Consider the following 25,017-nt stretch of genomic DNA (forward strand, 5'->3'; position numbering starts at 1 on the left):
AGGCTGGGAGGAGAGAGGCTGATCCTGGGGAAGGCTGGGATGGGGAGGCTGATGCTGGAGACAGAGAGGCAAATGCTGGGGACAGAGAGGCAAATGCTGGGGACAGAGAGGCTGATGCTGGGGACAGAGAGGCTGATGCTGGGGACAGAGAGGCTGATGCTGGGGACAGAGAGGCTGATGCTGGGGACAGAGAGGCTGATGCTGGGGACAGAGAGGCTGATGCTGGGGACAGAGAGGCTGATGCTGGGGACAGAGAGGCTGATGCTGGGGACAGAGAGGCTGATGCTGGAGACAGAGAGGCTGATGCTGGAGACAGAGAGGCTGATGCTGGAGACAGAGAGGCTGATGCTGCGGGTAGAGAGGCTGATGCTGGTGCAGCATGGCGGATGGAGCACGTTTGGGAGTGCGCAGCATGGCGGATGGAGCACGTTTGGGAGTGCGCAGCATGGCGGATGGAGCACGTTTGGGAGTGCGCAGCATGGCGGATGGAGCACGTTTGGGAGTGCGCAGCATGGCGGATGGAGCACGTTTGGGAATGCGCAGCATGGCGGATGGAGCATGTTTGGGAATGCGCAGCATGGCGGATGGAGCACGTTTGGGAGTGCGCAGCATGGGGGATGCAGCACGATGGGGAGTGCGGAGTATGGCAGATGGAGCACGTTTGGGAGTGCGCAGCATGGCGGATGGAGCACGTTTGGGAGTGCGCAGCATGGCGGATGGACCACGTTTGGGAGTGCGCAGCATGGCGGATGGAGCACGTTTGGGAGTGCGCAGCATGGGAGATGGAGCACGATGGGGAGTGCGCAGCATGGCGGATGGAGCACGATGGGGAGTGCGCAGCATGGGTGATGGAGCACGATGGGGAGTGCGCAGCATGGCGGATGGAGCACGTTTGGGAGTGCGCAGCATGGGGGATGGAGCACGATGGGGAGTGCGCAGCATGGCGAATGGAGCACGTTTGGGAGTGCGCAGGATGGGAGATGGAGCACGATGGGGGGTGCGCAGCATAGGGGATGGAGCACATTTGGGAGTGCGCAGCATGGCGGATGGAGCACGTTTGGGAGTGCGCAGCATGGGGGATGCAGCACGATGGGGAGTGCGGAGTATGGCGGATGGAGCACGTTTGGGAGTGCGCAGCACGGCGGATGGAGCACGATGGGGGGTGCGCAGCATAGGGGATGGAGCACGATGGGGAGTGCGCTGCATGGGGGATGGAGCACGATGGGGAGTGCGGAGTATGGCGGATGGAGCACGTTTGGGAGTGCGCAGCATGGCGGATGGAGCACGTTTGGGAGTGCGCAGCATGGCGGATGGAGCACGTTTGGGAGTGCGCAGCATGGGAGATGGAGCACGATGGGGAGTGCGCAGCATGGCGGATGGAGCACGTTTGGGAGTGCGCAGCATGGCGGATGGAGCACGTTTGGGAGTGCGCAGCATGGGAGATGGAGCACGATGGGGAGTGCGCAGCATGGCGGATGGAGCACGTTTGGGAGTGCGCAGCATGGGAGATGGAGCACGATGGGGAGTGCGCAGCATGGCGGATGGAGCACGTTTGGGAGTGCGCAGCATGGGGGATGGAGCACGATAGGGAGTGCGCAGCATGGCGGATGGAGCACGTTTGGGAGTGCGCAGCATGGCGGATGGAGCACGTTTGGGAGTGCGCAGCATGGCGGATGGAGCACGTTTGCGAGTGCGCAGCATGGCGGATGGAGCACGTTTGGGAATGCGCAGCATGGCGGATGGAGCACGTTTGGGAATGCGCAGCATGGCGGATGGAGCACGTTTGGGAATGCGCAGCATGGCGGATGGAGCACGTTTGGGAGTGCGCAGCATGGGGGATGCAGCACGATGGGGAGTGCGGAGTATGGCAGATGGAGCACGTTTGGGAGTGCGCAGCATGGCGGATGGACCATGTTTGGGAGTGCGCAGCATGGCGGATGGAGCACGTTTGGGAGTGCGCAGCATGGGAGATGGAGCACGATGGGGAGTGCGCAGCATGGCGGATGGAGCACGTTTGGGAGTGCGCAGCATGGGGGATGGAGCACGATGGGGAGTGCGCAGCATGGCGGATGGAGCACGTTTGGGAGTGCGCAGCATGGGGGATGCAGCACGATGGGGAGTGCGGAGTATGGCGGATGGAGCACGTTGGGGAGTGCGCAGCATGGCGGATGGACCACGTTTGGGAGTGCGCAGCATGGCGGATGGAGCACGATGGGGAGTGCGCTGCATGGGGGATGGAGCACGATGGGGAGTGCGCTGCATGGGGGATGGAGCACGATGGGGAGTGCGCAGCATGGGGGATGGAGCACGATGGGGAGTGCGCAGCATGGTGGATGGAGCACGATGGGGAGTGCGCAGCATGGTGGATGGAGCACGATGGGGAGTGCGCAGCATGGCGGATGGAGCACGATGGGGAGTGCGCAGCATGGGGGATGGAGCACGTTTGGGAGTGCGCAGCATGGCGGATGGAGCACGTTTGGGAGTGCGCAGCATGGGGGATGGAGCACGATAGGGAGTGCGCAGCATGGCGGATGGAGCACGTTTGGGAGTGCGCAGCATGGCGGATGGAGCACGTTTGGGAGTGCGCAGCATGGCGGATGGAGCACGTTTGGGAGTGCGCAGCATGGCGGATGGAGCACGTTTGGGAATGCGCAGCATGGTGGATGGAGCACGTTTGGGAATGCGCAGCATGGCGGATGGACCACGTTTGGGAGTGCGCAGCATGGCGGATGGAGCACGTTTGGGAGTGCGCAGCATGGGAGATGGAGCACGATGGGGAGTGCGCAGCATGGCGGATGGAGCACGTTTGGGAGTGCGCAGCATAAGGGATGGAGCACGATGGGGAGTGCGCAGCATGGCGGATGGAGCACGTTTGGGAGTGCGCAGCATGGGGGATGGAGCACGATGGGGAGTGCGCAGCATGGCGAATGGAGCACGATGGGGAGTGCGCAGCATGGCGAATGGAGCACGTTTGGGAGTGCGCAGGATGGGAGATGGAGCACGATGGGGGGTGCGCAGCATTGGGGATGGAGCACGTTTGGGAGTGCGCAGCATGGGGGATGCAGCACGTTTGGGAGTGCGCAGCATGGCGGATGGACCACGTTTGGGAGTGCGCAGCATGGCGGATGGAGCACGTTTGGGAGTGCGCAGCATGGGAGATGGAGCACGATGGGGAGTGCGCAGCATGGCGGATGGAGCACGTTTGGGAGTGCGCAGCATGGGGGATGGAGCACGATGGGGAGTGCGCAGCATGGCGGATGGAGCACGTTTGGGAGTGCGCAGCATGGGGGATGGAGCACGATGGGGAGTGCGCAGCATGGCGGATGGAGCACGTTTGGGAGTGCGCAGCATGGGGGATGGAGCACGATGGGGAGTGCGCAGCATGGCGAATGGAGCACGTTTGGGAGTGCGCAGCATGGCGAATGGAGCACGTTTGGGAGTGCGCAGGATGGGAGATGGAGCACGATGGGGAGTGCGGAGTATGGCGGATGGAGCACGTTTGGGAGTGCGCAGCATGGCGGATGGACCACGTTTGGGAGTGCGCAGCATGGCGGATGGAGCACGATGGGGGGTGCGCAGCATAGGGGATGGAGCACGATGGGGAGTGCGCTGCATGGGGGATGGAGCACGATGGGGAGTGCGGAGTATGGCGGATGGAGCACGTTTGGGAGTGCGCAGCATGGCGGATGGAGCACGTTTGGGAGTGCGCAGCATGGCGGATGGAGCACGTTTGGGAGTGCGCAGCATGGGAGATGGAGCACGATGGGGAGTGCGCAGCATGGCGGATGGAGCACGTTTGGGAGTGCGCAGCATGGGGGATGGAGCACGATAGGGAGTGCGCAGCATGGCGGATGGAGCACGTTTGGGAGTGCGCAGCATGGCGGATGGAGCACGTTTGGGAGTGCGCAGCATGGCGGATGGAGCACGTTTGGGAGTGCGCAGGATGGGAGATGGAGCACGATGGGGAGTGCGCTGCATGGGGGATGGAGCACGATGGGAAGTGCACACCTCCCCCCAACACACACACACACACACACACACTGCACAACACACCACACACTGGGAACCACAAACAACTGCCCTACACAGACACCCACACACACAGACAACGCTGCACACACAAATATACGCACATACCGCACAACACACACATTGCACAAAACATACCTCCCCCCAAAACACACCACACACACACAAACCGCGCAACACACACACAGCGCTCCACAAACAACGCAACACACAAACACCGCTCTCACCCCCCCATCACACCCAGACAACATCCAGAACATGTACAGCGCCCTACACAAACACTTGGTAACTACACACAACAACATCTAATATATATATATATATATATATATATATATATATATATATATATATATATATATATATATATATATATATATATATATATATATATATATATATATATATATATATATATATAAACAAAAATCATACATGAACTACACAATACGTAAATTCTAGAATACCTGATGCGTAGAATCGGGCCACCTTCTAGTATATATATATAATGACACAACAGGGAACCAGGATGGGACATTTAACAAGTTGTGGAACGAGTTGTCTGCACTGCAATGATTTCCTATGGGAAATCTTGCTCTGCTGAACAAGTAACTTGGTTAACAAGCGCACTCCCAGAACTGATTGTTCTCGTTAACCAAGGTTCCACTGTATTTCTATTGGAACCTGCAGAATATAGAATGCCCGTTCAGCTGCCGTCATATTCTCCAAATAAGAAAGAAACAAACCACTTTCACAATAAAATAACGTGTTTTATTACTTTTTTTTTTATTATAACCGAACATATATAAATATTATAAAGCTGGTAACAGTCAGTTTTACATGTCCTGTACAGTAAATATATATATATAAAGTGCTTGGATCTTAGCATGATTTGGTATTTAATACCCCCGGTGCTACACAACCCCAAGTCAATAAAGGGAAAACAAAAAAAAAAAAAAAATAATACATTTAAAAGGACAGTTACATAATTTTACCCCCAAAAATCGAATTAATATGACAAGAACGAATAGAGAACAATGTGTTGCTTCTTCTATGCTCTCAGCTCTAAGACAACCAGTTTGTCAGATGCAAAAGGTAAAAATTAGCTGGTAATATCCTGCCAGAGGCAAAAAAAGTGTGAGCATCCTATTCCCAATCTCACCTGTATTAGTAATCAGATTTTCTATAAAAAAAAAAAAAAATGTCATTCAATATTGCAAAGTGACCTGTCCCACAGTCTAGGGTGCCACGTAGCTTTCATTGTCATTGCTGGGCCTTATGCCAAATCTCCTTTAGCATTCCCTTGCTACCTTATAGGCGACAGCTTTTGGCCTGCACAGTATTTGGGGGGTGTGATACAATGTTTGTATTGTGACCTGCAGTGTGGCACTACCACCGAGTAAAGATATGGGGGGAGGGGGGGGGGGGGTCCAGGATCACCCAAAAATTGCTGGTTCTTGTATATTGTGCATTATTGGAGCATCCGGCGTGGGTAGAAAGGGAGCAAATCTCTGAGAGCAGTCGATGGTTTTTCCTCCTCGGGTAACGCCTTGTTATTGGGCTCCAGAAATTGCTGCATATAACATGAGGTTCCCAGGAGGACGTGCCCGGTGGTCTGCATGGTGAACAGCGTCCAGCGTAAGGCCTCTCTGTGATGGGGGGAAAAAAAAGAAATGTTATATCTACTCCTCGAAAAGCTGAGTGATCACCAATATGGCCAATATTACTGATTGACAAATCTGCCTATCAGTAGTCTTGGAAAGCTGGGTGACAACTCCTATAAAAGCTTTAGGAGTGGTCACCCGATAGATCAGTATTAAGCCCTGTCCCGTGATCCCGGATATTCGGATACGCACATCATCATTCTTTTAGCGCTGTGGCACTGCAGGTTATAGGACACGGAGTAGGTCCCGTACAGCGTGGCCTTCACATTCAGGCACCCAATGAAGTCCTTGGGATGGTTCTTGTATAGGTCAAAACTGAACTGGGCCACGTCGATCTTCCGCTGAGGCATGCTGGACAGAGAAAAATGGTAGCCAGCCTTCTGTAGAAGAAAAAAAAAATATATTAAAATGGAGAATCTGCTATAAAAACCTTTAACTTCATGATCCGTGATGGCTGTCAGTGAATGGAAACTCTATATCCAGAAAATGAAAACCCTCCATCCATGCAATGTATCACATTAGTGGTTGTTGTTGTACGAATCAATTGGATCCAATGGATTTTTAGATTCCTGATGGAATCAAGAAAATTTCTGTTCACTGACAGGCAGCAGAGGTACGAAAAATGGATCATCATGGAGCTACACAATCAATTGTATAGGATGTCCCGGTCTAATCTAGGCGTAGTCGGTGTCCCAGGGAAAGGTAAGGCAGGGATCAGCAATGTACAGCACTCCAGCTGTTGTGAAACCACAACACCCAGCATGCCATGATAGTCACAGGCCGATTATACTGGGAGATGTAGTGCTGTATATGGCTGACCCTTGAAAAGCAGTCTATTGCCCATTTGTATAATGGTGATCTTAATGGAAACTTCTCCCTTCTAGAGGTTGGATTTGCACCCGGGCTCTGATGCCCAGGTCAGCTTAGAAAACCCACCACTGGCACCCGAACTATTGGAGAGGAGACCTGAGCATGGCATTAATACCCAGGAGCTTCAACTTCTGCCCCTTTTATAAGGCCACATGCTGGGAGATGTAGTGCTGTAGATGGCTGACCCTGAAAAAGCAGTCTATTGCCCATTTGTATAATGGTGGTCTTAATGGAAACTTCTCCCTTCTAGAGGTTGTATTTGCACCCGGGCTCTGATGCCCAGGACAGCTTGGAAAACCCACCACTGGCACCCGAACTATTGGAGAGGAGACCTGAGCATGGCATTAATACCCAGGAGCTTCAACTTCTGCCCCTTTTATAAGGCCACATGCTGGGAGATGTAGTGCTGTAGATGGCTGACCCTGAAAAAGCAGTCTATTGCCCATTTGTATAATGGTGGTCTTAATGGAAACTTCTCCCTTCTAGAGGTTGTATTTGCACCCGGGCTCTGATGCCCAGGACAGCTTAGAAAACCCAAAACTGGAAGCCGAACTATTGGAGAGGGGACCTGAGCATGGCATCAATACCCAGGAGCTTCAACTTCTGCCCCTTTTATAAGGCCACATGCTGGGAGATGTAGTGCTGTATATGGCTGACCCTGGAAAAGCAGTCTATTGCCCATTTGTATAATGGTGGTCTTAATGGAAACTTCTCCCTTCTAGAGGATGGATTTGCACCCGGGCTCTGATGCCCAGGTCAGCTTAGAAAACCCAAAACTGGAAGCCGAACTATTGGAGAGGGGGACCTGAGCAAGGGATCAGTACCCAGGAGCTTCAACTTCTGCCCCTTTTATAAGGCCACATGCTTCACCCTCCACGATAAGAGTTAAAAGGTCTTCCACCTGAATCTTACACCTAATGGACTCACTTGAGATGATTTCCAAGTCTGTCCTTTCACAAGAGCCATGAACACAACTCCACTCTCCAAAGACTGGAAATAATCTTCAGTGTCCACACCGGTGCCATCTTCCTCCAGAACCAGGGTGATGGCTTCATCCATGAGCATGGCGTCCTGGATCTAGGGACAAGAAGAGTGACATTTTTGGTAAGTGATGACCAAAACATTATGGAAGGAAGTGCCCTACATATAGGCGCATCCACATGATTTACTTAAAGGGTCAAAGAAATCCAGTTGATACTGAGAAAGAGGAGTCCCGAATCAAGAGCATTGATGGAGTCGTCGTGGTCAGGGTAAAGCCTGGTGGTGATCTGCATCCACCATATGAGACTAGACCTCCTTGACAAATCAGGTTTGTAGCCCACTCATCGTGCCAGTAGCCACTAGTGACCTCAGACCTTCAGCCTTGGTCCTCACCTTGTTAATCAGATCTTCCAGACTATCAGCCACGATGCCTTTTCGGATGCTTCGGTCGTAGTTGCAAACTCTGAAGGGTCGTGGTTTGGACGCCGGACGGGAGAGGAGTTGTTGAGTCATCGTAGCGCTGACAGAGACGCACCTGTAATAACCAGGAATATGATAATATACGGTAACGACACAGGCATCACGCCTAACGTGCCCTGTAATAATGGCCGATGCTATCAGCCTGCACCACGTTTCATAATTCTCCCTGACCTTTGTGCCGTCTGTACACACGACGTTTGGACAGAGATGAAAATTGACAAATACGAACAGTCTGATAAATCCGGGTAAAGGTGACAGTGACATGAAGGGAGGGACAGTGTGACCGTAAACTGGAAGTTTGCCCCTGGAATTCTGATATTGTGCTTCTATCAATGGGACATTCACAGAGAAACAATATATTATTCTACATACATTGACCTCTCCTTGATGAAGCATCTTAGCGAAACGCGCGTTGAGGCTGTGCGAAGGACATTACAGTGGGTAAGCGTTGGGTGAATCCAAATCACCAAATTGATGGCTGTTCCCACGTCACCACTCTGTCACCTGCATTTATCTATACGACGGGGTCCCATAACCCCCATCTCAACCGAGACAACCACGTCAAGATGGAGAGAATATGTTGTGCTGTCCTCTACACGGAGTCACCTCCATCCATAGATGATGGCCATTAGATTGGTGACGGGGCACAGGGTATGGCACTTAGAAATAAAATATAAATATTCATAAGAAAACTTCTTACTTGGAGAGAGACCTAGGAGAGAGAAGACTCAGCGACTTCATTGCATATTCCATCTTGGTCAGAATAATCGCCTCGGATCTACAAAAAAACAACAAGTCGTCAGGGCATGCTGGGAGTTATAGTTGTTGGGAGTACTGCACAAAATCCTGATTTTTTTTTTTCCTGTTAAAGTTAATATAAATAATTTTGGACTTAAAAAAACAAATTAAACAAATTATGCCACGAGAGTCCGTGTAGATACTCACTGATTTGCCATGTTACCAGAAGTGTCAGTCTGTAGCATTCAGAGAAAGTCTGATGAGAGCCGGGTGTGGGGTCACTTATATCCTGCCCGGAGAACCTTGTACCGTCAGATCATCTGTGATGTCACCAAATTCAGGGTGACCGTGTAAATCATAGGTACAAGGTCCGGTCCAGTGGAAGGTTCAGGCGGAAGGTCAAAGTACGGTTTTATTACTGTACATTACGCACCACAAAAGCAAGGTGTGGCAGACAATAATTTATGTTAACCTAGCTTTCCACAGATCCTGACAGACATGTAAATCTTCTTAAGAAGAGTCTGGCTTTCTAGTATTGCGCCAGGGTCTGTCCCTCTCTACCTGTCCTCCGTGTGCGGCACGGGGTCTGTCCCTCTCTACCTGTCCTCTGCGTGCGGCACGGGGTCTGTCCCTCTCTACCTGTCCTCTGCGTGCGGCACGGGGTCCGTCTCTACCTGTCCTCTGCGTGCGGCGCGGGGTCCGTCCCTACCTCCCCTCCGCATGCGACGCGGGGTCCGTCCCTCTCTACGTGTCCTCCATGTGTAGTGCGGGGTCCGTCCCTCTCTACCTGTCCTCCATGTGTAGTGCGGGGTCCGTCCCTCTCTACCTGTCCTCCATGTGTAGTGCGGGGTCCGTCCCTCTCTACCTGTCCTCCATGTGTAGTGCGGGGTCCGTCCCTCTCTACCTGTCCTCCATGTGTAGTGCGGGGTCCGTCCCTCTCTACCTGTCCTCCATGTGTAGTGCGGGGTCCGTCCCTCTCTACCTGTCCTCCATGTGTAGTGCGGGGTCCGTCCCTCTCTACCTGTCCTCCATGTGTAGTGCGGGGTCCGTCCCTGTCTACCTGTCCTCCATGTGTAGTGCGGGGTCCGTCCCTGTCTACCTGTCCTCCATGTGTAGTGCGGGGTCCGTCCCTGTCTACCTGTCCTCCATGTGTAGTGCGGGGTCCGTCCCTGTCTACCTGTCCTCCATGTGTAGTGCGGGGTCCGTCCCTGTCTATCTGCCCTCCATGTGTAGTGTGGGGTCCGTCCCTGTCTATCTGCCCTCCATGTGTAGTGTGGGGTCCGTCCCTGTCTATCTGCCCTCCATGTGTAGTGTGGGGTCTGTCCCTGTCTACCTGTCCTCCATGTGTAGTGCGGGGTCTGTCCCTCTCTACCTGTCCTCCATGTGTAGTGCGGGGTCTGTCCCTCTCTACCTGTCCTCCATGTGTAGTGCGGGGTCTGTCACTCTCTACCTGTCCTCCATGTGTAGTGCGGGGTCCGTCCCTCTCTACTAGCCCTCCATGTGTAGTGTGGGGGTCTGTCACTCTCTACCTGTCCTCCATGTGTAGTGTGGGGGGTCTGTCACTCTCTACCTGTCCTCCATGTGTAGTGTGGGGGGTCTGTCACTCTCTACCTGTCCTCCATGTGTAGTGTGGGGGTCTGTCACTCTCTACCCGTCCTCCATGTGTAGTGCGGGGGTCTGTCACTCTCTACCCGTCCTCCATGTGTAGTGCGGGGGTCTGTCACTCTCTACCCGTCCTCCATGTGTAGTGCGGGGGTCTGTCACTCTCTACCCGTCCTCCATGTGTAGTGCGGGGGTCTGTCTCTCTCTACCTGTCCTCCACGTGTAGTGCGGGGTCCGTCCCTCTCTACCTGTCCTCCACGTGTAGTGCGGGGTCCGTCCCTCTCTACCTGTCCTCCATGTGTAATTATGACTGTTTACCAGCAGACACAAAGTACAACTCCCAACATCTCATTTTCTGTCATATTTAGTAAGCCCCCCTTCCCAATATATAATTACTATAGTGCGACATCATTAATAGGTGATAAGATATAAACAGACAGCTGGAAAAGCAGATGAAAGGAGACATCGCCTCCTCCCTTGCCACCTGAGAAAACAGACGGCAGCCATGCTTTGTTTATAGCACTTCTAGGCTGCCACAGATACAAGAGAGAAGCTTCCCACATACAGGAGGATTTTCTTGCCGTATCCTAATGGCAATCTGACTAGTGAAGGGACTGGCTCTACGCAACTCACATTCCAATGCTGTATTGCCAACATGGCCGCCATATTATTGTTTTATTAAATTTTTTTCACAAAACAATATGGCCTCTGGGTCATTGCTGGACTAAAAGGAAGTAGGTGAAATTATATATATATATATATATATATATATATATATATATATATATATATATATTATATAATCATAGCCGAGCAAAGGGAAGGTGAAGCAGTAACCCATAACAACCAATCATCTCCCAGCTCTCATTTTACATGGGACCTTTTCAAAATGAAAGCTGGAATCTGATAGGTTGCTATGCTCACCTGCTCAGTTATTCCTGTATACCTTTTTATATATATTCCGCATGGTCGCCAAGATGGAAGATGAGAGGCAGTCAATGTATCAAACACATAGTGTACCTCATAATGTTGCCTCCACTTAGGGCCAGAAAAGTCCATTTTGATCTTTAGTAGCTAATATTTGTAAGGAAACAACCTTGTAATAGTGTCAGAGGCGTCGCTACTGGGTCCCCCAAAATATCTTAAAACAGGGGTCCCACAACTACCACTTGCGATAAAGATCTGCATCGCAACTGTAAAGCATCATTCACACTTACATTTTCTATCAGTGTTTTTCACACACGGAATACGTGCCCATTATAGTCTACGGGGCTGTTCTCAGGTCTGCGTTTTTTGTAGGCCTCATATGTCCATTGATAAAAAGAGGTGTATTTGGTACTCAATGAACGTGTACTATTAACACATTTAAAAGCCCACCTCCACCATTTAGCAGCCAACCTCCCCCATAACCAGGTGCACCCTTCCGCGTGCAATTTTAATAGATCAGCCAATATGGCGCCACTTATCTCAGAGATGAGACAAATAATAATAATTTTATTCATTTATATAGCGCTATTAATTCCACATCGCTTTACATACATTGGCAACACTGTCCCCGTTGGGGCTCACAATCTAGGTTCCCTATCAGTATGTTTTTTTGGATAGTGGGAGGAAACCGGAGAACCTGGAGGAAACCCACGCAAACACGGGGAGAACATACAAGCTCCTTGCAGATGGTGTCCTTAGTGGGACTAGAACCCAGGACCCCCAACGCTGCAAGGCTGCAGTGAAGTACAGATGAAACCTGTGGGAACCCTGTTCATTTCAATGGGAGATAAAGTAGGTCACTAGCCCAAATTTTGCATGGTGGGTCTCGTCTACACACCATATCAAACTGCGTAATTTGCAATCACACGACTACTTTGCGGGGCGATGTGGATGTCAGTTGCATATGATTTAGGGTCTGCGACACCTTTCATTGCAGTCCATGATGGTAAAGTCTAATGCATTTTTTTTTTTTTGCCGACAGTCGTTTTGCTGTTACGTTATTTTACGTGCAGCAGCACGACCATGATATGTTACGATCTCATATGACAACCAAAGTCGCTGCGCAATTGTGAGGACAATTGAGCTTTTAAGTAAATTAACCCTTCATTTGGAATCAGGATGAGAATATATGCAGGCACAGCAGCTGCCGGTATAAACCATATAGCATGAAGTTACTTACAGATCTTGTAGACGTCGCTGCTCCTCGCTGTCACCGGGGCCGTCACATACTGATCCTCTCTGAGTAGTTGGTGTACGATGAGAGTTTCACTCCCCTTTACCCAGACTTCTCTTCTGTAAGGACTGACCTCAGGCCATTGCTGCCCTATTCCCACTCCCAGCAGTAATGTGCAAATAAACAGGAGCAGGGGTCATTAGTGGTCAGACACATTCCCTGGTTTAGGCTGCTCCCCCACCCATGGGCCAGATCTGCTCCACACCCATCATGATGTCCCAATACACCCAAAGTGATTACAAGTGGAAGCGACAGTGTAATGCAATCATCACATGCCGATTATGTAGGTGAAAGGCAACTATTGCAATAAATGATATGGGTGCAGCGTGTGGCTCACATCTAGGGCTAGACACAATGTGGCTCAGGTCAAAGAGTGCAATTATGTTTGCAAACTATTCTCAGAGACCAGCTGTGATCTGTACGAAACATGGCAGCAAGTGCTTAAATTCCCAGCAGCACCCCCACAGGAGAAATTAAGAATTACATATTTAAAGAGGACCAACCACCAGGATTTTCCTATATAAACTAAAGCCAGTACTATACTGGCGCCATCATGCTGATTCTATACATACCTTTACTTATGAGATCGGATGTATAGTTTCTGAAATATAGGCAAGTAAAGTTTGTGAAATGCACTGTTATTTCATGAGAGGTGCAATGGAATATCTAATAGGTGGGTCGGGGTTTTGCTAGGTATTCCCGCCCGTCTGTCTGTCCTTCCTTCCACTGTCTCTGTTATTTATGCTAATTACAGTATATTACAGCTTTACTAAATCTCTTCAGTAAGATGGCGTCAGAGCTTATCTCCAGCGCCATCTTTGTGAAGACACTGTAACATCTTTTTCTTTTGTGGCCTATTCGAGGATGGCGCAAGCGAACTGGCATCTGCTGCTTTTGTTGCGACCGCGGGAGCGCACGCGGTTACGACATAATTGGATCACGCCCACAGGAACAGCTGATTGGAGAGTGCAGGGAGGACACAATCAGCACAGATGCTGCAGACCAGATGGGAGGAAGAAGCATGACCAGCGTGGATGTTCCTGACCTGCAGGTACGTTGATATACCCTGCCTGCCGTCACACAAATTGAACCCCACTGTGCCACCGATGGTTTGAACTAATATATATATATATATATATATATATATATATATATATATATATATATATATATAATTTTTTTTTATTTTTTTTCCTACAGTGATGTGTAGCTCTCTAAATAAGTGTGTATTACACACACACACACACACACACACACTTAGACAGCTGTATATACACATCCATGTGTCTACAGTGCAAACTATTACTACTATATGGGGAGCATATCCTACTGTGTGGGGGTGCATAATACTATATGGGACTGCATAATACTATATGGGGTAACAAAACCTATGCACAAAAAATAGCCAGAAAATACTATGATAAAAAACAAAACATTTTATTAATGATAAGATTAATAATGTACAAGGCTATGTTCACACAGGGCTTTCTTGGTAAGTTTTTGCTGCATTTTTTTACTGCAAATTTGCCTTCGTTTTTATGCAAATCCATGCCACTAAAAAGCTGCTTTTTACAGTCCCAGCAAAGTCTATGAGATTATTGAAATCTCATGCATACACATACACACATCAGTTTTTTTCCTGCCTGTTTTGTCAAATACCTGCGTTTTTGGTCAGGTTTTTAAAGAATGAGCATTTCAATTCTTTGCTGCAGATTTGCGGCATTTTTTCATTGATACAACCCATTTTCTAGGAAAAAAAATGCAGTAAATCTGCAGCAAAAATGCCACTAAAAAACACACCAAAAACACATGACTCAAAGGAGATTTTCTGCCACAAAATCAGCTTTTGGTCAGGAAAAAAACTTACCAAAAAAAGCCTTGTGTGAACATAGCCTAAGAGGTTTAGCAGCAAAAAGTAAAGCACTGTAAAGATCGAAGGAGTACTGGCCACAATATAGACACAATACAAGTTAACATAATTACGCCCAGGTAAATAGCTGATGTTCTATGCAAACAATAGACTATATACATATAATCTACATGCCCATAGGTAAATGAAAAGTGACAGTGCATGTAAACAAGATAAAAATGTCTGCTAACAACCAACAAGCAGGTAATCACTCTGAAATCACATATACGTCAAACAAATGTTAATTACCTGAGGTCATTGTCTCTTTGTGCACCATTTCTTGGCTATTTTCTCACTATTTCTATACCTTGCACTTTACATTTTTAATCTTGTCATTAATAAATATGATTATACATATATATTTTTATTTTTTTTATAATACTATAAAATGTAGTATTTTCTGGCTATTATTTTTCTGAATAGGGTTCGTTGCCCCCATATAGTATTATATGCCCCCTATACAGTAGGATGCAGTCCCATAGTGTGTGTGTGTATATTTATATTTATATATATATATATATATATATATTATATTTATTATAGTGCTATTAATTCCATGGCGCTTTACATACATTGGTAACATTGTCCGCATTGGGGTTCACAATCTAGAATCTCTATCTCTGTCTTTGGAGTGGGATTTGATCCCAGGACCCCAGCGCTGCAAGACTGCAGTGGTAACCACTGAGCCACCATGCCGCCCTAAACAGATGGGTGTGTATATACAACCGTATAAATAAGTGTGCGTATGTATGTATATAATATATATATCTCAAACCATTGGTGGCACAGTAGGGTTCAATTTGTATGATGGCAGGTAGGGCATATCAACATACCTGCGGGTGGTGAGTTCCACGCTGGCCTGGCTTCTTCCTCCGGTCCGGTCTTGTCTGGTCTGCAGTGTCTGTGCTGATCGTATCTTCTCTGCGCTCTCCAATCAGCTTTTCCTGTGGGCATGATACAATTATGTTGTGACTGCGTCCCTGGCCCCAACAAGAGAAGAGGATGCTAGGGCGCATGCGCTGCCCTCACATAGCTCACAAAACAATAAGATGATGTCACACTGTCTTCACAAAGATGGCGCTGGAGATAAGCTCTATGCGCAGGTGCCAAGTTTGACCCCATCTTAGTGAAGAGATTTTGTAAATCTGTGATATACTGTAATTAGCATAAATAACAGAGACATGGGGAGAAAGGAAAGACAGGGGCGGGAATAGCTAGCAAAACCCGACCCACCTATTACATATTCCGTTGCACCTGTCAATCAAATAACAGTGCATTTCACAAACTTTACTTGCCTATATTTCAGAAAATGTACATCCGATCTCACAACTACAAATATGTATAGAATCAGCATGATAGCGCCAGTAGCGCCTGTCTTTAGTTTATATAGGAAAATGCTGGTGATTGGTCCTCTTTAAAGGGGTTATCACCCAAAGGGCATTTTTATCACCTACTCACAGGATAGGTGATAAGGGTTCGATTGCACTGGGTCCCAAACTGATGAACAAAACTGGGTTCATAAATACTCAGTGCAAATGGGTGTTGTTAGTGCTTAGCAAGCACTACCATGCTCAGTACTCATAACGAGCAGTCGGAGGCTCAGATAGACACGACTCAAGTATCCAGATATAATGAAAGTCAATGGGGGGAGGGGTTTGCAAGCATTTTTTCGGGAAATCTTTTGGATTTGATTTGGATCAATGGGAAATCCCCCATTGACTTCCATTATACATACTCTAGTCGCGCCCATCTGAGCGTCCGCCTACTCGTTACAAGTAACGAGCACTCGAGTATGGTAGTGCCCACTCATCACTAGTTGATAGTACCGAGCACCCGAGCATGGTAGTGCCCTACCTCAATTTAAGGGGCAAACAAAAATTATAAGACTGGAGTCACACAGGGTAGTGACTGGCATCGCATCACCCGGCACGGCCTGCTGCTCTCTGGACAGTAGTGGGTAAGCTGCATACATTTCTATGCAGCTGACCTGCTCCTGTCTGGAGACAGGCAGGCCGTGCCGGGTGATGCGATGTGAGACTTGAAAGTGTGACTACGGCGTAAGACAGTGTCTTATTTTCTGGGAAACCACTGTATCACTTTGCAATTTTCCCCACAAATAAGAAGATGAGACAACCCCTTGAAGTGGAGGTATGGTTACAAATGTGCACTGCTCCTCCATTAATATACATGGGGCTCACTTCCGCATCAGGAGGGGAGAGGTGCTGATGACGTTGCCTCCCCATAAACCTGGCAGGATCATCTGGAGTCGTACAACTGTCCTCTCCCCCAAAAATGCATATAAAAATGTTGTATATACACCCCAAAATGGTATCACTAAAACTACTTGCTACGAAAAAAACTAACAAAAAACACAACAGTAATTACAGTGTCAGAAAAATAAAACAAAAGTGCTAACAGGGCCTTTTATTAGGGACAATCCCTTTAAAAATTAATGCAAGACCCCTTTAAGCCAATTAGCACTTTTAATAGAGGCACTGTAGCTTTTATTTTCAGGAGTAATCACTCAAAATCAATGTTATTAAAATCTGATTTCATACAGCCTCAAAAGACCAGTGAAACTTAAAGTTTCAGTAAAGTCTGCACATTACTCGCCCTCGACTGACCTATACAAGTCACCTACTTCCGGGAGCACCAAGATGGCGGCAAACCAGCTTCCGGGAGTAGCAACACGGCGCAGCTCTGGAACCGGAAGTAGTAATTGTGCAGCGCTGACTGAGCCATAATATCTGGAGGAAGGTGGTGGGTGAGTCAGTGCCGGTATAAAGAGGCGTCTGGTGCAGAAAACGGGATAATGGGAAGCTGGAGGGTGCAGGGTGGGCGGTATACTCCTGCTGTACTAGGTGTTCGGCCCCCTGTAGTGATACTCTGTGTCTGCTGAGCGTTGTAGTACGTATCGTGCTGGCTGTGATGCTTTATGCAGAATTATTAGGATCAGATGTGTGTGAGATGTCTGCATAGATGTAGCAGAGTCACACGTGCTGTTTCCTGTGGCTTTACATGGGACTGCAGGAACATATTCAGTGCTGTGTAATCACAGTCACATAGGAGGTGTTGGTGGAGAGGGAGGTCTATGTAGGATTGCGGAGACCCTCACATATAGGAGAAAACCTGATCTCTAAAGGGTCATCATTGAACATCCCCTTTAAATGGAACCAGCCCTATAATCTAGAGACCGTGCCATAATGGCACTAGGAGGTGGATTAAGATGGTACCATAGTGCTAAAATTGGAGGCTTGATTGCCGAATAATCCTTCTTCAGACCTTCAGAAATGATGTAATCAGTGCATGGTCTTCAGCATCGGGATGGGCCTTTGTGGGTCGGGTCCTTTAAATCATTCCTCTCCCTGCATTGCCCCCTTTTCTTTACATTTTGCGCTGCTGTGCCGCCATTACTGCTGTTGGTGGCGCGAGCGCATTGGAAGTGTGTCGTTTTCACTAAAATGGCGCCAGAATCTGCACATCTAGCCTTATCCCAGCAAAGTCGATGAAAATTCAGAAATGCGGACAAGGTGCGAACACACGCTAAGGCTATGTGCGCACGTTGCAGAAAATTTCTGCATCTCAAAACTGTACCTGTAGCCAAAAAACGCATCCAAAAAGTGCGGTTTTTTTTTTTTACTGTATTCAATGTAAAAAGGCACAAAATTGACATTTCTCCTTTTTTTCTGCATACAAAACTGCAAGGAGAAAAGAAGCAACGTGCGCAGATTTTTTTTTTTTCTTTTTTATCCGCGCATGTGTTATGTGCCACCCATCATAGTCATCTCCACAAGGTCTTCAATAAAATGGCGCCGGAGATCACACTACACGCCTTTGCTGATTCCGGCGCCATTTTATTGAAGATATTGTCACACTAGCAATGCGCTCGTGCCGCCAACAGCAGTAATGGCAGCACAGCGCAAAATGTGAAGAAAAGGGGGCAAGGCAGGAGGAGCAATGATTAAAGGGAACCTGTCAGGTGCAATATGCACCCAAAATCACGAGCAGTTCAGGGTGCATATTGCTAATCCCTGCCTGACCGTTCCTGTATAGTCTAGCATAGATAAAGAGATCTTTAGAAAAAGTATTTCTAAAGATCTTTTACTGTGTGCTAATGAGAGAGGGGACTAGTCCGCCGGGCGTGATTTCCCCTGGCTAGTCGGCCCCATTGGCATATTAGAACGCCCCTGTCAGCGTCAGAGGATGATTAGTGTTGAGCGAGTAATTGACTATTCGCTACATAGCGAGTATTTCCCAGTGACTTACACTGTGCCCGCTACTCGTAAGTTAACAAATATGTGAGTAGCGGACAGTACTCGCTAACAGCATAGTGAGTTTGAATTGTCACTCAACACTAAGGATGATCTCACTCGCCTCTCCGCTGCCTTCGCCGCCCAACGCCGGATTTCGGTCATGCGCGCTACTTCAGTTTGAAGCCAGGACACGTACACTTGGCTTCATAGTGCGCATGACTGAAATTCTGGACTCATGCGCACTGAGCCGAAATCCAGCGTCGGGCAACGATGGCGGCGGAGAGGTGAGTGAGCTCATCCTCTGATGCTGCACATTCATTAGTATTTTAGCACACCCACAGGGGCGTACTAACATGCTAATGGGGTCGACTAGCCAGGGGAAGCAACGCCCAGAGGACTAGTCCACTCACTCATTAGCATACGATAAAAGATCTTTAGAAATACTTTTTCTAAAGATCTCGTTATCTATATGCTAGTGTATACAGGGACGGTTAGGCAGGGATTAGCAATATACACCCAGAACTGCTCGTGGCTCTGGGTGCATATTACACCTGACAGGTTCCCTTTAGGCTATGTTCACACAGGGCTCTTTTTTTTTTTTTTTTTTTTTTTTACTGCTCAAAACCTGATCTTGTGGCAGGAAATCTCTTTCAAGTCATCTGCGTTTTTGGTGCATTTTTTTTTTCTACAAAATGGGTTGTATCAATGAAAAACCATTGCAAAAAAACGCTCCAAAGAACTGTCATGTTCATTCGTTGAAATCTGCAGCAAAAAAATGCAGATATTTGACAAAACAGTCAGGAAAAAATCTGCAGGTATTTGTGTGTGTGTATGAGATTCCAGAAATCCCATAGACTTTGCTTGTTCTGTAAAAAGCAGCTTTTTTATTAGCATGGGTTTGCATAAAACCAAGGCAAATCTGCAGCCAAAAAACACTGCAAAAACTTACCAAAAAGCTCTGTGTGAACATCTCCTTTTAGAGGATCCGACTCACAAAGTCCTATCTCAGTGCTAAAGACAGTGCACCGATGACGTCACTTCTGTAGGGTTGCAGGATAAGACCCTGTGCACATGCTGCGTTTTTTTGGTGCAGTTTTTTTGCCCAAAACTGCATGCATTTCCTTCCCCAGCCAAGTCTGAGAATTCAGAAAGGCTGTGCGCACATTGCTTCTTTTTTCCTTGCAGTTTTGGGTGCAGAAAAAACAAGCTGCGGCCACCACCACTGGGCTCTTATAGACGGCAGTCTAACATGCTGTATATAAGAGCCCAGGCCGGGGGTATAACATAAAACACTTTATAATACTCACCTAAAGGGTGGTGCAGACTGGTCGGATGGGTGTCTCCGTTCTCTGGGTGCAGCGCCTCCTCTTTCGGCCATCTTTGTCCTCCTTCTTCTGAAGCCGCGGTGCAGGACGCGTCCTACGTTATCCACACTCGCCGGCATTAAGGTCCTGAGCAGGGCAGATCAAAGTATTGTAGTGTGCATGAGCGGGACCTCAATGCCGGCGAGTGTGGATGACGTAGGACGTGTCATGCACCCCGGCTTCAAAAGGACAAAGATGGCCGAAAGAGGAGGCGCCGGTACTGGAGAACAGTGACACCCATCCGACCAGTCTGCACCGCACCGCCCCTTAGGTGAGTATTATAAAGTGTTTTTTATGCTGTACACAGCGGCCTGGGCTCTTATATACAGCATGTTAGACTCCTGTATATAAGAGCCCACTGGTGGTGGCCGCAGCTTATAGGCCCCAAATCTGGTGACAGGTTCCCTTTTAATTGGGGTCTCTCTTCCCTTTCTTTGGCTTTATATCTGTGGTGAATAGCGCCTGTTCACTTTTCGATCCCTGACGCTCTCCTCTGTCCTGCTGGCCATGTTCTCCGCCGGTCTCTTCTAATCCGGTGTGGTTGGTGCTTGATATCTCTGTCCTTTCTTGCCTGCATTGAGCACACTCCGATAAAGAAGCGGAATAGAGGAGCGGTGGAGGATGAATATGTGTGATTTGTATTTATTTTTTATTTTTTTTTTAACCGTGTGGGGGTCATATACAAAGTCATAGAGGTAGCAGTCCTCTATCGCATGTTTAGCTGCAGGAGTTAGCTAATAATTCACTCGGGCAGTGTGGTCAGTCACTGGGGGACGGCTGTTACACTCCGCGTGTATCCGCTCCTTCACCGGGGGAGTGTGGTCAGTCACTGGGGGGCGGCTGTTACTCTCCGTGTGTATCCGCTCCTTCACCGGGGGAGTGTGGTCAGTCACTGGGGGGCGGCTGTTACTCTCCGTGTGTATCTGCTGCTTCAGCGGGGGAGTGTGGTCAGTCACTGGGGGGCGGCTGTTACTCTCCGTGTGTATCCGCTCCTTCACCAGGGGAGTGTGGTCAGTCACTGGGGGCGGCTGTTACTCTCCGTGTCTATCCGCTCCTTCACCGGGGGAGTGTGGTCAGTCACTGGGGGGCGGCTGTTACTCTCCGTGTGTATCCGCTCCTTCACCGGGGGAGTGTGGTCAGTCACTGGGGGGCGGCTGTTACTCTCCGTGTGTATCCGCTCCTTCACCAGGGGAGTGTGGTCAGTCACTGGGGGCGGCTGTTACTCTCCGTGTCTATCCGCTCCTTCACCGGGGGAGTGTGGTCAGTCACTGGGGGGCGGCTGTTACTCTCCGTGTCTATCCGCTCCTTCACCGGGGGAGTGTGGTCAGTCACTGGGGGCGGCTGTTACTCTCCGTGTCTATCCGCTCCTTCACTGGGGGAGTGTGGTCAGTCACTGGGGGGCGGCTGTTACTCTCCGTGTCTATCCGCTCCTTCACCGGGGGAGTGTGGTCAGTCACTGGGGGGCGGCTGTTACTCTCCGTGTGTACTCGCTCCTTCACCAGGGGAGTGTGGTCAGTCACTGGGGGCGGCTGTTACTCTCCGTGTGTACTCGCTCCTTCACCAGGGGAGTGTGGTCAGTCACTGGGGGCGGCTGTTACTCTCCGTGTGTACTCGCTCCTTCACCAGGGGAGTGTGGTCAGTCACTGGGGGGCGGCTGTTACTCTCCGTGTGTATCCGCTCCTTCACCAGGGGAGTGTGGTCAGTCACTGGGGGGCGGCTGTTACTCTCCGTGTGTATCCGCTCCTTCACCAGGGGAGTGTGGTCAGTCACTGGGGGCGGCTGTTACTCTCCGTGTGTACTCACTTCTTCACCAGGGGAGTGTGGTCAGTCACTGGGGGCGGCTGTTACTCTCCGTGTGTACTCACTCCTTCACCAGGGGAGTGTGGTCAGTCACTGGGGGGCGGCTGTTACTCTCCGTGTGTATCCGCTCCTTCACCAGGGGAGTGTGGCAGTCACTTGGGGGTGGCTGCTACTCTCCGTGTGTACCTGCTCCTTCACCAGGGGAGTGTGGCAGTCACTGGGGGCGGCTGTTACTCTCAGTGTGCACTCGCTCCTTCACCAGGGGAGTGTGGCAGTCACTGGGGGCGGCTGTTACTCTCCATGTGTACCCGCTCCTTCACCAGGGGAGTGTGGTCAGTCACTGTGGGCGGCTGTTACTCTGTGTGTGTACCCGCTCCTTCATCGGGGCAGTGTGGTCAGTCACTGGGGGGCAGCTGTTACTTTTCAGTGTGTACCCGCTCCTTCATCGGGGCAGTGTGGTCAGTCACTAGGGGCGCCTGTTCTCTGTGTGTACCCCCTCCTGTTATAATCATGTGTTTTTTGTTTTCTTTTTTTCCATCAGAAATGGCTTCCCGTGCAGGACCCCGGGCTGCCGGTACGGATGGAAATGATTATCTACATCGAGAGAGGGTCGCCAATCATTACCAGATGAGGTATCCATTACTGTCACACAGATTTATCAACTTGTCTTTCTCCATTTCTCCTGCAGCTGTCGCCCGTCATATTTCGTCTGTTAAAGGGGTAGGATATTTGTAGGATAGGTCATCAATAGGGCATTGGGTCTGGTGCCTCCCGCTGGTATTTGACTAAAGCACAGTACTCAGCTGTGGCCACTAAGCAATACCCGGTACTGCTGTGATCGCTTATATCCGTCCAGAGCAGAGTGCAGCTGATCGGTGGGGGGTGGCGGGTGTCGGACCCCCACTGATCTGATATTAATAGATCAGCCCCTTTAATATGTAGTCTGTGTAATTCTGCTTCAAACCACCTGGTGGCGCTGCAGTTATATGGTATTTTGCATGCAGTAGCCTTGTTGTGTACTTTTCGGGCAGTTTTCGCACCATCACGTTAAGTCTACACGCCCCCTCCGGGGACAAACGAACTCATTGTTACATTAACAATACCTCATTTAAGATAGTAATCGCCAAGCCTCAAGGATGACCCAAAAGACAAAGGAACTGTGCGGGGGGGGGGGGTTGGTGTTAGTTACAGCCCCCAATTCCAAAGAACTTGGGCCACTGTGTAAACAAATTTAAAATGTTATGATGATATTGTCTAGTTTTTTGGGCAATTGGGTTGCAGACTTTTGGCTGTCGGTTGGCACCAAGCACTTTCCGGTTACTTTTGTCATTGAGAGACGATGACAGCAGGTGAACAGGTGCTGAAAGCTATTTCTAAGGTTGATTGCAAAAGTGTTCACACCCCTAATGTTTTCTTTTATTTCAGCGTGTCTCTGAAGAATGAAATTAAGAAACTGATCTACGCTCACATCATCATCTGGGCGCTGCTGGCAGCTCAGACGACCGTGGCCCAACTGAAACTGGTGTCCCACGATTTGGTGGCCATGCCGTACCAGTGGGAGTACCCGTACCTCCTGAGCATCGTGCCCTCTCTTTTTGGGTTGTTCTCCTTCCCTCGGAACAACATCAGCTACCTGGTGATCTCCATGATCAGCACCGGCCTCTTCTCCATCGCCCCCTTGATCTACGGCAGCATGGAAATGTTCCCCATGGCCCAGCAGCTGTACCGCCATGGCAAAGCGTACCGCTTCATCTTCGGCTTCTCCGCCGTGTCCGTCATGTACTTGGTCATGGTTATTGCTGTGCAGGTTCACGCCTGGCAGATTTATTACAGCAAGAAGCTCCTGGACTCGTGGTTCACCAGTACTCAGGAAAAGAAGAAAAAGTGATCGCAGGGAGGAGACGATGGGGAGGAGGACTATGGAGGGGAGAAAAAGTGATCGGAGGGAGGAGACGATGGGGAGGAGGACTATGGAGGGGAGAAAAAGTGACCGGATGATGGGGAGGAGGACTATGGAGGGGAGAAAAAGTGACCGGATGATGGGGACGAGGACTATGGAGGGGAGAAAACGTGACCGGAGGGAGGAGACGATGGGGAGGAGGACAACTATGGAGGGAAGGAGAGGAGACAATGGGGAGGAGGACTATGGAGGGGAGAAAAAGTGACCGGATGATGGGGAGGGGGACTATTTAGGGGAGAAAACGTGACTGGAGGGAGGAGACGATGGGGAGGAGGACAACTATGGAGGGAAGGAGAGGAGACAATGGGGGAGGAGGACTATGGAGGGATGGACTAGTGATCGGTCGATGGGGACGACACGAGGTGCATGATGTAACTTATAATATCGGGGCTTGTTGCTTCCTCTACACAAAGCTTTGGTTGATTTGAGCCAAATTTACTTTTACAAACCTCCACAATTCCACATAATAAGGGAACGCCATCTCCGTCCACCTACCCCCGCCCTTTGTATTTTAGGATGTGAAAATAAATGAACGTCTTGTATGAAAACTAATCCAGAACGTTGCGTTTTCCAACAATATTAATGAGAATTAGACATGAGCAAATCTATATTTTTTCCTCCCCTGGTGTCTGGTTTCCAGTCTGTTCCTCGGTGGCAGCCGGTTATCACTTCTGCGGCACCCAGGATGTCAGGTGCAGGAGTGAACACCGGCGAGCACAGAGGATCGTACCGGACTCTGGACCGGGGCAGCCCAAATCGAATTTCTCATCTGATTTACAATAGCATTTAAAAAGGTGATGTTATCTTTCAGCAGCTTCTGACTCCTGATCAGGTGTTTCCGTTTTGGACCACTCCCAGGTCCTACCGTGTTTCCCCGATAATAAGACCTAGCAGGAGTTTTCAGGGATGCTTAAATATAAGACCTCCCACCGAAAATAAGACCTAGCCGCGGATAATAATGAAGTGTCATGCAGGGGTAAAAAATTTAAAGACACTGCAAGAAACTTCATTATATACCGGAGACCCTCTAAAGAGAGAAGAAGGAAGAGAGAAGACCCCCGATCATACACACCAGATGCCGGAGCAGGTGAGCGCATCAAGGTCCTGCGGCGGAACACGGACACACTGCAGATCACATCCACACAC

The 25,017-nt window shown here is 49.3% G+C and overlaps 2 protein-coding genes across 4 annotated transcripts; one reads left to right on the top strand and one right to left on the bottom strand.

Moving 5' to 3' along the window:
• Window positions 1-4,778: 4,778 nt before the first annotated feature.
• On the bottom strand, window positions 4,779-17,137 carry CIDEC (cell death inducing DFFA like effector c). Of its 3 annotated transcripts, none has more exons than XM_075321456.1 (6): window positions 17,119-17,137; window positions 8,725-8,802; window positions 7,938-8,079; window positions 7,491-7,640; window positions 5,886-6,073; window positions 4,779-5,678 (listed from the first exon to the last, which is right to left on the bottom strand). In XM_075321456.1, the coding sequence occupies exons 2-6, from the start codon at window positions 8,775-8,777 to the stop codon at window positions 5,501-5,503; spliced, it is 711 nt and encodes a 236-aa protein (XP_075177571.1). In that variant the 5' UTR covers window positions 8,778-8,802; window positions 17,119-17,137; the 3' UTR covers window positions 4,779-5,500. The 3 variants fall into 3 exon arrangements, with proteins under 3 accessions (XP_075177571.1, XP_075177570.1, XP_075177569.1); XM_075321455.1 differs by lacking the exon at window positions 17,119-17,137 and adding an exon at window positions 12,532-12,857; XM_075321454.1 differs by lacking the exon at window positions 17,119-17,137 and adding an exon at window positions 8,970-9,013.
• A 13-nt stretch (window positions 17,138-17,150) lies between these two features.
• Window positions 17,151-24,423, top strand: JAGN1 (jagunal vesicle mediated transporter 1). The gene is made up of 3 exons (XM_075321457.1): window positions 17,151-17,258; window positions 22,453-22,543; window positions 23,337-24,423. Exons 2-3 carry the CDS (start codon window positions 22,455-22,457, stop codon window positions 23,797-23,799), a joined length of 552 nt encoding a protein of 183 aa, XP_075177572.1. The 5' UTR covers window positions 17,151-17,258; window positions 22,453-22,454; the 3' UTR covers window positions 23,800-24,423.
• Window positions 24,424-25,017: the final 594 nt, after the last annotated feature.

Source organism: Anomaloglossus baeobatrachus, chromosome 8 (genome assembly GCF_048569485.1).
Source record: "Anomaloglossus baeobatrachus isolate aAnoBae1 chromosome 8, aAnoBae1.hap1, whole genome shotgun sequence".
Lineage (NCBI taxonomy): Eukaryota > Metazoa > Chordata > Amphibia > Anura > Aromobatidae > Anomaloglossus > Anomaloglossus baeobatrachus.

Excerpts from the sequence above, each read along its gene's own strand:
- JAGN1 (XM_075321457.1), top strand. The coding sequence starts at position 22,455 with ATGGCTTCCCGTGCAGGACCCCGGGCTGCCGGTACGGATGGAAATGAT. Across the intron at positions 22,544-23,336 it reads GCCAATCATTACCAGATGAG|CGTGTCTCTGAAGAATGAAA; the intron begins GTATCCATTACT and ends CTTTTATTTCAG.
- CIDEC (XM_075321454.1), bottom strand. The coding sequence starts at position 9,007 with ATGCTACAGACTGACACTTCTGGTAACATGGCAAATCA. Across the intron at positions 8,080-8,724 it reads TCTCCTAGGTCTCTCTCCAA|GTGCGTCTCTGTCAGCGCTA; the intron begins GTAAGAAGTTTT and ends TGGTTATTACAG. Across the intron at positions 6,074-7,490 it reads AGACTTGGAAATCATCTCAA|AAGGCTGGCTACCATTTTTC; the intron begins GTGAGTCCATTA and ends TTTCTTCTACAG.